The sequence below is a fragment of the Marmota marmota genome, unplaced genomic scaffold (assembly GCF_001458135.2).
Source record: "Marmota marmota marmota unplaced genomic scaffold, marMar, whole genome shotgun sequence".
Lineage (NCBI taxonomy): Eukaryota > Metazoa > Chordata > Mammalia > Rodentia > Sciuridae > Marmota > Marmota marmota.
In genome coordinates this window covers 32,094,172-32,106,979 of record NW_026000108.1, presented here as the reverse complement: position 1 = coordinate 32,106,979, position 12,808 = coordinate 32,094,172, and the positions used below count along the sequence as shown (strand labels likewise).

The following is a 12,808-nucleotide window of genomic DNA, read 5'->3' as shown; positions in this document are numbered from 1 at the left end:
GCCAGCATGACCTCAGCCAGGTGATGAAGGTCAGTACTAAGAGGGATTAAATCAGCTGACAGTATGAACCCTTTAGGATGAAATGATACTTTACCTCTGTGGTCTCCCACCCCGAAACTATAACCTTAGTCTAATTATCAGAAAAACAGACAAGCTCCAATCAAGGGGCATCCTATACACTACCTGACCAGTCCTCCTCAAATCTAAGTCTGAAACTGGCACAGTCCAAATAACCTAGTGAGATACGACACCTTAACGTAATGCACCCGAGATGGGATCCTGGAACAGAAAAAGGATGTTCAGTATAAACCACAGAAATATGAACAAGCTGTAGTCTTGTCAATAACAGAGTAACAGTACTGGGGTTCATAAATTATAACCAATGTACCATACTATAATAAAATATGAATACAGAAAAAAGGACAAGCCATTCATGAGAACTCTAGAATTTAATTTTTCTATGAATCTAAAATTGTCCCTAAAATGGTTCATTTAAGAAATCTCTAGTTTCCAGAGGGATGCATAGGAACATAAATGCATAGGAAAAAGTCTAAACACACTAAACTAGTATTTTTATAGTAATTTTCTTATCTGTGTTGTACAACTTGTATTATAAGATATTCATATATTACTGTCAAAATAATTTGAGAGATATTGGGGGAGGAGGTGAAGTAAAGATAATGAGAACCAACTTAGGTTTATTTCTCATCAGCAGAAAAGTTTTATTTCTTTTAAGGACAAACAATTAAACCACATCCAAGTCCTTAACTTACAGACACAAACCAAAGTTGCCATTGAAAGCATTAAGCTATTAAGGAACAAGACACACAGTGGGGAGACGCTTCGCCTCTGAAGCTCACACCAACTTGGCTCAAGATCTCCGCTAGTGCTCGGGTGTGGTGGAGGGAGGAGCGAGCGTGTGGAAGGAGACAGCCGTGTTTCACAAGGACTGAAGCACTGAAGACTGCTTGGTAGGGAGGTATTTTCACGATGGATGGAGGAGGGGAGAACAGCCAGGTGCCTCCCACGGGGCACTAGGCTGCCTTGCAGAGGGCCACCGCAGAGAAGCGCACTTCTCCCTGCTCGCGCTCGGTGAACTCTCTGCAGACCTTGGCAGCGTCCTGGAGAGGAGGACAGACATTAATACTCCAGCAGAAACAGCGTGAAATGGAAGTCTCAAAAGGTGTACCTGTCAACTTGAAATCCCTCTCTAACCTTGAGAGTCAGGGCTTAAGGCAAGAGGGGAAAAAAAAAAAAAAAAAAAAACCACCAGGTGCAGGAAAGGCAGCTCCAACCCCTTTATCACTTGCACCAAGTGGCTCTGGGCTTCCCTAGCCTTGTGCCTGGTCTGGGTACAAAACTGATCCCTCAGTCTGGTGTTATGGCTCAGTGGTAGAGCACTTGCCTAGCACAGGAGAGGCACTGGATTCAATCCTCAGCACCACATAAAGATAAATAAATAAAGCTATTGTGTCTGTCTACAACTAAGATAACAGCCTTAAAGTTTACCTGGGGGTAATTCCAGTTACAGATAAAGTGATGAATTCTTGAGAGCTTTCTGGTGCTGTGAAACATGTTCCTATTTCTAATTACAAAGACCAGTAACTGAAAATTGATCCAAATGTAATTATTTGCCAAACTGTAGGGCTTATCTGTACAACTTGTAAAAAGTTTGGTGGAAAGATCATGCCAATAAGCCATTCAGAACCTTTAAGAAGAAAAAGAATCCTCAATGACAGAATATAAATGTAATTTCAGTTTCTGAAGTTTAGAAATCACTAACAAAGATGAGTTTAACCCTAAAAAAGCACCAACTACAACAGAGTACCAGAAATTGAACCCGGAGTGTTCTACCTCTGAGCTACATCCCCAGCCCTTCTATTTTATGTTTAATTTTGTTTCCGAGAGAGGATCTCACCAAGTTGCCAAGGCTGGACTTGAACTTGCAATTCTCCTGCCACAGCCTCCATATTAGCTGGGATTACAGGCGTGCACCACTATGTCAGCTGAGTTTGTATAGTTTCTCACCATTTTAACAATTAATATAGTGTGCAGTTAACGCAACCTAACGTATCTGTAACATAGTACTGGCCTTACTTAGGGTGACAACTTTAACAAGATGCTGGTTTATATTCATTTACTATGAGATTCCAATTAATCAGTTTTTATTTATTTCAACAAGGTTTACCTTCCCTATAACTCATGTAAGAGCTATTCCACATAAGATACATTTTTATAGTATTAGTGTAAATCTAGAGGTGAATTAATACAAACCTTAAAAGCCTTATTAGAAGGACTACAGTCTTTCCCCTTTTTGTGTCACAGACCAGAAATTTTGCCTCTCACTCCCACCAAAAGTAAAGTCTGATTCTTATTAAAATCCCACCTGGGGGCTGAGGTTGTGGCTCAGCGGCAGAGCGCTCACCTAGCACAAGGGAGGCCCTGGGTTGATCCTTAGCACCACATAAAAATAAATAAAACAAGAGGTATTGTGTCCAACTACAACTAAAAAATAAATTTTTAAAAAAGATCCCATCAGGCTCTTCTAGATCTATTTCTCTTTCCACATTACCATTCCCATACACCAAGAATTGGCTTTAATTCATCTCAGGGATGTGCGTGTATGACAGTCTAAATAAAGTAACCCTTCTCCTTGAGTGGCATAATCTGGTCTACTAGCACCTTGAGGTTATCACTGAGGTTAATACACTGACCTTGGGCATTACTTAATTTCTCTGCTCTTGCTTCCTCATCTGCGAAATGGGAACAATGAGTCCTACCTTGTTGCGTCATTAATGAGACTTTACAAATATATAAATCACTTAGGATAGCATCTAGCCCAGAAGTCAGCAAACTTCAGCTATGACACACATTCATTTAGATACTGTCTATGGGCTTCTCAGGAATTATAACAGCAGAATTGAATACTTGCTACACAGCCATATTCTACACAATGCCTAAAATATTTTTTTAAAAAATATTTTTAGTTGTAGATGGACACAGTACACTTATTTATTTTTATGTGGTGCTGAGAATTGAACCCAGTGTCTCACACATGCTAGGCAAGCGCTCTACCACTGAGCTACAACCCCAGAACAATTCCTAAAATATTTTCTATCTGACTCTGATTACAGAAGTTTGCTGACACCACCCCACCCCCCCGTGACGGTGCACATGCCAAGGGCTCAAAGATGATTATTACTACTATAAATAAAGTTCTTATACCTTAATAGTATTATGTATTTTATCATAATTAAGCAATTTTCCTTTAAACAGCAAATTGATTCTATTCTAGAAACTCATTTTTTAGTTGAAAAGGCCTAGTACCTGCCTACTGACTCAAGGTTTCTACAGTCATTTCTACCAGGATTTCACAGGATCTTGGATCTTAAAGTTCTTATGAGTCACTTTTTCAATCTGCTTCTCTCCTTCTGTAACAGTGGAACACATGGGAATAAAAACCCTGAATTTACATACCCAGAATCCACAGTGCTCTACCTATAGGAGCAACCAGAACGCAGAAGTCTTAGATCAGTTAGGGCTTATATGAAGGATTCCGTTTAAAACACCTGCTATAAAATGAGGTAGGTACAATTACTGAGATGATCTTTAAACCCTGAAGATTGCTATTAACCAAGCAGCTGGTGCTGGCAGAAGGGGAAGAATATCAGTACTTTAGACAGCATCAGCACCGGCTGGAGATGTAGCTGTGGTATAGAGAGGCACTCTGAAGATTACCTGAAGCAGGGAGCCCTCAGAGCTGGTACCATGGTTCACTGGAAATGGCATTCGCCCATCTAGAACAAAGAAGCCAGGCACGTCAGCTTTCCCCACATGCTTTCTTGCAGAAGTGCCAACCTAGCCCAGGGGAAGTTTTGGATTCTTCCAAATACCACTGCCACTCCCGGCAAAGAGAAGCTAGGTCATGAAGTGAGAAGCTGCAGCTGCAAGGTATCCACCCCAGGCAATTCTAACCTACAATTAGCCCACCAAATCCTAAGTTTTCAATTCTTCAAATATTGCAACAAGACTGACACAGGTACACTAAAGTAGGTTGGAAATCATAATCCAGAATCCATGTATCCTTTATATATTTTTCATATACTTTTTTTTCAATGCTATAATCATTCATCTTATCATTTTCCTTAAAAGAATAGAAATCTCAAGACATTTTTTTTCAAAAGTTACCATAAGTGGTGTGTTTAAGTTTTTTATAGGTCTCCCACATCTGGGATGATAGATCTTAATGGGTTAACCTGTTCAGAGATAACACAAACCCAATCCAGCTACCACTACTCGAGGGGAATGTGCCCCCATTGCTTGGAAAAGACCAGAGATGCAATCTCTGAGGTCCAGGAAAGGGGGAGGCAAGAAGAGCCCTTTGAGATTTGTCTTTCAATGATTGCTAACTGCCTCCAAGTCTCCATTGCCCTTTTTAGTCTATAGTAGTGTTGCCATGTGAGAAAATACACCTGCAAGTCTTTCTCCATTCATAAAAAGGGAATAAGTCTAACAAGATGGAAATTCCTTTTTGTTACCATAAACCAGCTAATACAAATGGCTCCAACATATTCATACTATTTTTACATAAACAAGGTCACATTTAGGCATTGATCCTCTTCTAAAAGTATTCCTGGTCTGAAAATGATAATACTAGGGGTCGCCGTCAGGGAGGTGGAGAGTCTGCACACATATGCCTTGGACTGGTGCCGACCTGACCTGTCCTCCTCACTGGTTATAACTGAAGCCTTCCATTGGGTATGCCAGCTTCCTGAGAAGGGTGCTTGGGTTTGATAAAGGATTAAGTGCCCCCATGAGAACATCTTTGGCTTCATAAACAACAATAAACAACAATACACCAAGAGCCATAAAGTCATACATCAATACTGTTAGAGAAATTAAGTCTGAAAGAATACATGAAACTCCAGTGGCTTCTCCAAAATGGACTGACACGTACCAAGTTCATAGAGGTGGCCATCCACGTTGTTGAACAGAATAAAATGAAAATTCACTTTATCGTCTACCTGCAGAGAGTCAAGAAATTTTTTTTTTTTAAATGAGTGTAAGATGAACTTGTTGAAAATAAATGCTCTTACAATTCAAGTGGAACATATTTGAACCAGCTTGTCGACGTATTTTTAAATCATGAAGCTGGTATTCACATATTTCCTACATAAAAGGCCCTATTCTAAGCCAGTTAAGGTAGAAATATTGGAATTGTTATGACAGCTCTGAAGGTGCTACTATCACATGCTTTTTACTGAGAAGGAAACTTGGGCTTAAGTAGAATAAGTATCTCACTCAAAGTCAAATCTAGAAAGTGGCAGAGCAAACAAAACATCAGCAATTGACTTCGATGTTCTGTTCCCATTATGGCAAATTTAGACCTTCTAGAACTAGTCAGGCTTGGTGGTGTACCTTACTCTCCCCAGCAGTCTGAGAAGATGCTTGAGATGCTCAATTACTAGGAGAGGTGTTACTCTGCAAGATTCATTTAAATCTAGACATAATATATACTACTATCATCTGAAGCATACAAGACAATTTCAACTGCCAATTAAATTTCTGAAGAGCCATTTTTGTGAACAGATCAAATCACAGCATTATTTGGGTAGAATTTTCTGCTGAATTGACCTTGGGTGGTGGATAACACTGGTCATTTACTATGTTCTCGAAAAAGATTCCTACAAATACTCCCATGGAAACACAGACAGCACCTGGGCAACCTGGCTCGGATTTGTATTTGCATTTACCCGACATTGGCCTTCCTGCGCCACAGCATCATGGGCTGCTTGAATGGCCTGCAGAAGAGAGAAAAGAAATAGCACAAAACTCTTCAGAATTATTTAAAAGCAATGCTTCAGGAAATTTTTTTTGTACCTCATTCTTTTCAAAGCATTTTGCTCTGTCTTCAGGGGACATCTTCTCCGTTTCAGAAAGAAACTGTTTCAGGACTGATCCATCCTCTTTAAAAAAGAAAATGCATGCATTAGCATAGAAAAAATAATGCAAGCAAGTGCATTTATGATAACATTTATTGCCAACATAAGCCTTTACATGGCCAGTCCCATAGAAACGACCTGAATCATCTTCTTTTTGGGGGGTGGGGCACTGGGGATTGAACCCAAAGGCACTCTATCACTGAGCTACACCCCCAGCCCTTTTGTCTGGTCATAGGATGTCACTGAATTCCTAAGGCTGGCTTCAAACTTGCTATCTTTCTGCCTAAGGCTCCTAAGCAGCTGGGATTAGAGGCAAGTGCTACCACACCCATTATCACCTGAGTCTTTAATATGGCTTCTTATCACATTACAGTACTTATTCATTTGGAACATTTGAGAGATTTCAGTGCCATAAATGGGCTGCCTTGTCTACTGCTGTATCTATACACCTAATCTATAATTAACATCTACTACTTATATGACACTATAACAGCACAATCTAATAATTGCCAAACCAAGATTTTTATTTTAGGATAGACAACTCCATCAAAATAATTCAATTATCCAGATAGACATTAATATAAAGATCTTAGAGGGCTGGAGACGTAGCTCAGTGGTGGAGTGCTTCCCTTGCATGTGTGAAGCCCTAGGCTCCATCCCCAGCACTGTACATACAAATGATCTTAGAAATCTGAAGACCTCACACAGTCTGGCTTAGAGACAACTGACTAGCAGGCTCTTGGTATACGAACTGTGTTACTGCTCAGTGTGGATAAGCCTAGGAGACTGATCACATAGCTATTGAACTTTCATATCTAAATACAACAAATTTGTTTAATTGAAACCATATCAAAATCTGCAGGGGCTAAGGGTAGATACATATAGCTCAGTAGTGGAGTACTTGCCTATCATGTGCAAGACCCTGGGTTCAATCTCCAGCACTGAAAAAAAAAAAAATACTCATCTCTATGAGAAGGGCTATGAGACAAATTAACTCCTGACTTCAGTATCATGTGGTTACAAAAATCACATCTCTTGAGTTCAGGAACACAGGACTCTAAATTTTGGGATATTTTAGAATAAAAGGATCAAGCTACAACTTTTTAAATAAAGTGTAATCAAGTCAACATTTGAAAAGGCACCTTCCAGAAGATCTGGAAAAGCTATCTTAATTTCAGAAGTATATCAAGAGTAGAGTCTTGGCCGACATTTCCTTTATTAAAAATGAATTAAGGGCTAAGGTTGTGGCTCAGTGGTAGAGTGCTTGCTTAGCATGCATGAGGCACTGGGTTTGATCCTCAGCACCACATTTAAAAAAAAAAAAAATAAGCAAAATAAAGGTATTGTGTCCATCTACAACTAAAAATATTTTTTTTAAAAAAATCAATTAAGCCTGGTATGGTGGCTCATGCCTGTAACCCCAGCTTCTAAGGACATTGAGGCAGGAGGATTCCAAATTTGAGGGCAATCTGGGCAACTCGGACCCTGTCTCAAAATAAAAAACAAAATGGGCTGGGGATGTAGCTCAGTGGTAGAGATTTCCTGGGTTCAATACCCAGAATCACAAATAATAACAATTAAAATATACATATATATGTTGCAGTACTGGGGATCAAATCCAGGGCCTTGTGCATACATAGACAGTGCTCTACCACTGAGCTACACCCCCAGTCCAAACAATTTTTTTACAGTTATGTTGCCCAGACTGGCCTCAAACTCCTGGGTTCAAATCCTTCTGCCTCAGACTCCTGGTACCTGGGATTACAGGTATGCACTTCCATCCAGCTCTGTATTTGAATTGCAAAAAGCAACAGCATTAACTATTAATTGAAATTACTCAATTCCTAGCTGCTCCTGGCCATTATCTAAATTGAGTCAAACTCACCTATTTTTGTAAATGAAATTTTGGAACACAGCCACACCCACTGATTTATATCTAATCTATGTGGCCATCAAAACCTAAACAAATTTATTCTGTCCTAAATCACACAGAATGCCCATGTTATTTTAACTCCCCCACCCCCAATTCCTTGAACTTCTGAGAAACTCAAGGGCTCAGACTCACTTCTATCCTCCATAGCATTCACTGCAGGTGGCTAAAGCCCTTGACCTGACTTTGCTCATACCTGCACCCAAGGTTTTTACCTGCTGCTCCACCTCCCTCAGGAGCATTCCTCCCTGAGGAACCTCACTACTCTGAGCTGGTTTGGTTCTCCAGTTGCTTACGAGACACTGAACCATTCAAGACAGGTCCTACGTGTTGATATTCTTCTCAGCATCATCTAATTCTCTAGAATTGTTGAGAACTGAATAGGAGAAGCATGTGAGAATCACTACACCAATCAGCCCTCAGTGTTTTTTTCCTTTACCTCAGAACCACAAAAATGCTAGCAGACAAACCATCACCTCAGGTGGAGGCAACCTAATTACACTTCCTAGAAAATGAGCTTCCTCCCCTCAAAAGAAACAATAAGAATCCACTCATAGATGGTAGCTGTTTAACTAGCACCCCTGACTAAACAGGTTTTAAGACCATTTTAAGACAGTGATTTTGTTGGATCAGCCCAGGAGAATAAAATGGGTCAGTTAATTGTGCCTTCTGAACTCCATGTTTTGAGTTTAAATAGAGGGTGAGCGGCCACACGTACCAAATTCCAGCTTGTCTTGATTATTAGCCACTGCATGTATCAGTCCGATTGTACCACAGGAGTTCCCGATGGTCTGCTTCATGAAGTACACTTTAGGGCTAACTTCTTGCCCCTTCAATTCTTCAATCTGTTTTTTCCTGAAGTTCTCATGCTGTGAATGGAAGCATTTTTTTACATATTAAAATGCAAACGCAAAAGAACAGATGGCAGCACAGTGAGTTCTGCTACATAAATGGAAACACAAGTGGGATGTGTGAGCAGGAGCCTTGGTTCTAGATCTGGCCACGCCCAGACGGTGGCCTGACTGCCTCCCATCCCACACAGGCCAGTGGGGCTCCAGGAGGTTCTCAGACTCCACCCTTATGCTGCAGTGCAGTCACTGTCTTGGATGTTGCCCAAGGCTCTGTCTAGACACCACTGCAACCTTTTAGCTTGAGATGGAGGGTACCATGAAGTCAGAACACAGGGATGTGTTTATTATTTTCTTTCTTTCACACTAACACCAGCTGTATTTCAGAGACATCCTAATTAAGATGATCAATTTAATTCCCAACAATAACACCAGCTAGTTTACATTACACTATTCTTTGACATTCTACTTCTATTCTGTCCAGGTAGATGTTTTCAAACACAAAACCATATACAAGCTTAACTGTTGAAAAGAACAAGTGAAAGAAATGACCTATTTCTTTGCCCCCGTTTTTTAGAAAAGAGACAACTAACTGGACCAAGTGTTGAGCTGTGATTTTATAAAAACTTCTCACCATACAAGAGGAAGAAGTGATAGCAGGTTGTCCTTGCCAGTTTCACAGTTTAATCTGAGGACAGATTATCAATCTGGAGTAGAAGATAGGATCTAGTATATGAACGGGAGCATCTGCTAGCTTTTTGCATAGTAATTCAATAAGACTGTCTAGATCTTTCCCAAATGAGTTCTAAAGACCTTAAAAGTTATGACTTCTGTTAACAGCAGGGTATTAACGCTATGAAACACTAATTTTCCATAACCAGCAAAATTCAGACAGAACACAAGAAACGTTTCCAACTCTATGTCTTGCATTACTGTACATGGAAATGAAGTTTGAGCTTGACCCCAACTAGTAGGAAGTTCTTGCTTTCTAGCTACCAGATCCTTGAACTGTTACTCAGACTGTTTTAAGATTTTCACCTCTCTAGACCAATTAGATAAAATTTCAAAATAGGACAGCCATAGCAGCATTAGGGTCATTTAAGCTGTTGTATGAAGATACTTCTGCAAATATTTCACCACCACTTAAAATTAATGTTTTAGAAGAAGTCCATTTAGGATTTCACAATATTACCTTAGTTAAAAGTAGATGCTTTCTGATTTAGCATTGGTTTGTTCATAGACTCAACCCATAAGCCTGACTTTTCGTTAAATTTGCTTCAGTGTTTTTTGCTCAGTGGGAATTCTGTGTAGAATAGGTGATTGGTAAATTTGACAGATTGAAGAACAAAACACAGCCTTTCAAACTAGAATGTTCCTTAAAAAGATCCACTGGAGCCAGCAAAAGGAGACCTGGGAGCTTCAGAAGGCAAGCATGCTGCACCACTGCCTCCCAGAGGCCTTGACCTAGTGCTGCTCAAAACCCCGAGTCATCATGGTTCCTCTAATGGAAAACTCAGATGCTCAAGTAGGAGCTAGATATTATTTTGTATGTGGTCAAGGAAGCCAATTTGAGTAGCAATGATTTGAAACTTTACCCAAGTAAAGACTTCGGCTAGAAAAACATGCCAGTGAGATTATCCTTACAGCCACAATAATTTTTTTTTTTTAAATAATATTTAGCCCATGTACTAAGAGGAAGGTCTGGAATTTCCACATGGACTTTTGTTTAGGCCAAGGATGCTTCTAGTTATACCTAGTGTAAGGATGATGCTTCATTTAACTTTACTGTTTGGAATGGTGTCCCAAATGCAGTCATGTGACAGCAATAGGAACTAGACAACATACTAATTACCAGGCTTCCCTACATTGCAAGACAACAAATATCCCAATTATGATTTTTTATCTGATGCTCAATCTCTGAGGTACATATATCCTCACTCCACTGTAGGAGAAAGACCACTTAAAGAAAATAAAAATTACATTTAGCTACAAGGTCAGAGAGACCAGAGGGTAAAGAAAGGGGTAAAGAGGGTCCCAGCACAGGAACCACACAAGTGATTCCACTTCAAAAGGTGCACTCAAGAGCGTGTATGCTGTGGGGAGTGAAGGGGTGGGAAGACCCCCCAAGGCCTCCAGGAACCGAGGCAATCGAGGTGAGTTAAAGAAGCTTTTGTGTCCTTGTGATTTGGACAGGCCCATCCAAATTAGCTCTAGGTGGGAGTCAGAAGCAAATAATGAGCTGACAGGTTACAATCCTTAAAAGGGAAATTACCAACAGTCCCCCAAGTGGAAGACTCAGAAAAGCCTAAATTCAACTCATGCGTAGGATTTCCCTGGATAATTGGGATGGGAGATTGGGGATAATTGGGTTCCTTCTCTTCCCAATTTAAGGCAACTTTAGACACTACTACAAGAGGCGCCCCAGTGAATAGATATTACGGAAAGTGCAGATACTCCCTCCCACCCCCCGGGGAGAGGGTGCGACCTTTATCCCCAACAAAAGGAGCCAGTTAGTCAGGTCTGGAAGTCAGGCCAGGTGGGGAGCCCTCAATGCCAAGCTGGGGTTTGGAAGCACAGTGCACCGTCGAGGACCTGACCATCCCAGACCCCCCTTCCTACCTGGGCAGTGAGAGGAAACAGCAGCAGCAGCGCGCAGGCAGGTGCTGGCACCGAGCCTAGAGCGTCCTCCTCCAACCCCAGTACGTCAGCGAAACGCCACTGGCCCGCGACCCCCAGCCGGGACAGCACCTGCAGAGAGGAGATAAAGCGACCAGGCGCTCGGGGACCGACAAATCACCCGCACCTACTAGGGGGCGGGGCCAGCACGCGCGAACCTCACACCCACGCCCGAGTCCAGGAGAAGGCCCCGCCCCGCCCCACCCCACCCAGCGCCAGTGCAATGACACAGCACAAAGCGCGGCCCACACGTGGCTCGGGCGAAGCCCGGGTACCAGAGTCTGCGCGGCCAGCGCCACGCCCTCATGAGCTCTTCCGAGCTCTTCCCAGCACTTGTTCCCATCTGGGCGCATCCTCCTCCCTCTCCCCCGAAGTGGTTTCGCAGAGTCACCCCGCAAATGCAGGAGCAGAAAGCGCCCAGTATGCCCCAGCCCAGCCGCCTCAGGAGCGCGCAGGGCGCGGCTCGGTGGGCGCCTTCGTCTCCACGCTCTCGGGGGAGGGGGGCCAAGAAAGCACGAGACACACTCACTTTGTTCAGCATCTGAAAGGCAAATGCAAAGGAAAAAAAAAATAAGTCAGCGATACCATTCCTTTGCCACCGCTGACCCTAAGCCCTCCGCTCCCCCGGGCAACGGTGCACTCGGCGCTCACCTCAGGGTTAATCTCCATCGGTTTGAGCTGCATCTTCGCTAACAGCGGGAAAAAGCACAACCCACAGAAGAAAAACAGCGAGCGGAGCCGCCCAGGCTGCCTCTATAAAGCGCCGGCCTGACGCACTGTAGATGCCTGCGCAGGGGGAGCAGGGGCAAAACCAAGCGAGGGGGAAACGTCTAGTTGCAGGCAAATGGGAGCATACCCCCCCATGCGCAGCGCAGAGTGGTATAGTCGGGCCCCCAAACCTTGCAGTCTCACTCGCCAGTGAGCTAATCTAGTGGTTGTGAAGATGGATTTTGTTGGTGGGTGTTCCTTGAGTGTATGGAGCAGTCCTTTTAATGGAGTCTTGAAGTTTTGGCGAAATTTTTGGAAACCCATCTTCTCTACCATGCCAATCCCTCAAAAGCTCGGGGTCTCTGAAGCATTGAGAAAAAGCACAAATTCAACAGGTATATATTTAATATGAATATAAATGTATGTCCCCAAATCTCGCAGGAGTTTGCATTTAACCTCAGACAATCCATCCTCCATGTTAAATTTTACCAGTACCGAGGTTCGTTTTAAATTGATTGCCTAGAATTAAAAAAAAAAAAAGGTATATAACAGATATTGCATTAGTAATGCTGATGTAATGTGACTCCCAGGGAAGAATTGGTTGATCATGGGGAAGCGGTAGAAACCCGGGGGATGTGGCGGTAATACAAGACACAGAGAAGGCAGGCAGTTGGAGACTTTAAGTAGCAGATCCAAGGAAGAGA

General features: G+C 42.2%; 2 protein-coding genes across 3 annotated transcripts in view; one reads left to right on the top strand and one right to left on the bottom strand.

The window, feature by feature from the left end:
* Window positions 1–692: 692 nt before the first annotated feature.
* On the bottom strand, window positions 693–12,192 carry Uchl1 (ubiquitin C-terminal hydrolase L1). 2 transcript variants are annotated; one of them, XM_048784397.1, is made up of 10 exons: window positions 12,048–12,192; window positions 11,926–11,937; window positions 11,340–11,468; window positions 8,591–8,741; window positions 6,848–6,883; window positions 5,881–5,966; window positions 5,754–5,801; window positions 4,958–5,024; window positions 3,739–3,797; window positions 693–1,121 (listed from the first exon to the last, which is right to left on the bottom strand). In XM_048784397.1, the coding sequence occupies exons 1-10, from the start codon at window positions 12,078–12,080 to the stop codon at window positions 1,035–1,037; spliced, it is 708 nt and encodes a 235-aa protein (XP_048640354.1). In that variant the 5' UTR covers window positions 12,081–12,192; the 3' UTR covers window positions 693–1,034. The 2 variants fall into 2 exon arrangements, with proteins under 2 accessions (XP_048640354.1, XP_015337548.1); XM_015482062.2 differs by lacking the exon at window positions 6,848–6,883 and having other exon boundaries at window positions 12,048–12,191.
* Window positions 12,193–12,360: 168 nt separating this feature from the next.
* Apbb2 (amyloid beta precursor protein binding family B member 2) overlaps window positions 12,361–12,808 on the top strand; it is a 406,998-nt gene continuing 406,550 nt past the window's right edge. Inside the window, exon 1 of the mRNA XM_048784374.1 lies at window positions 12,361–12,499. The gene's annotated coding sequence lies outside the window, so the exon portion shown is untranslated. The remainder of the gene's footprint in view (window positions 12,500–12,808) is intronic.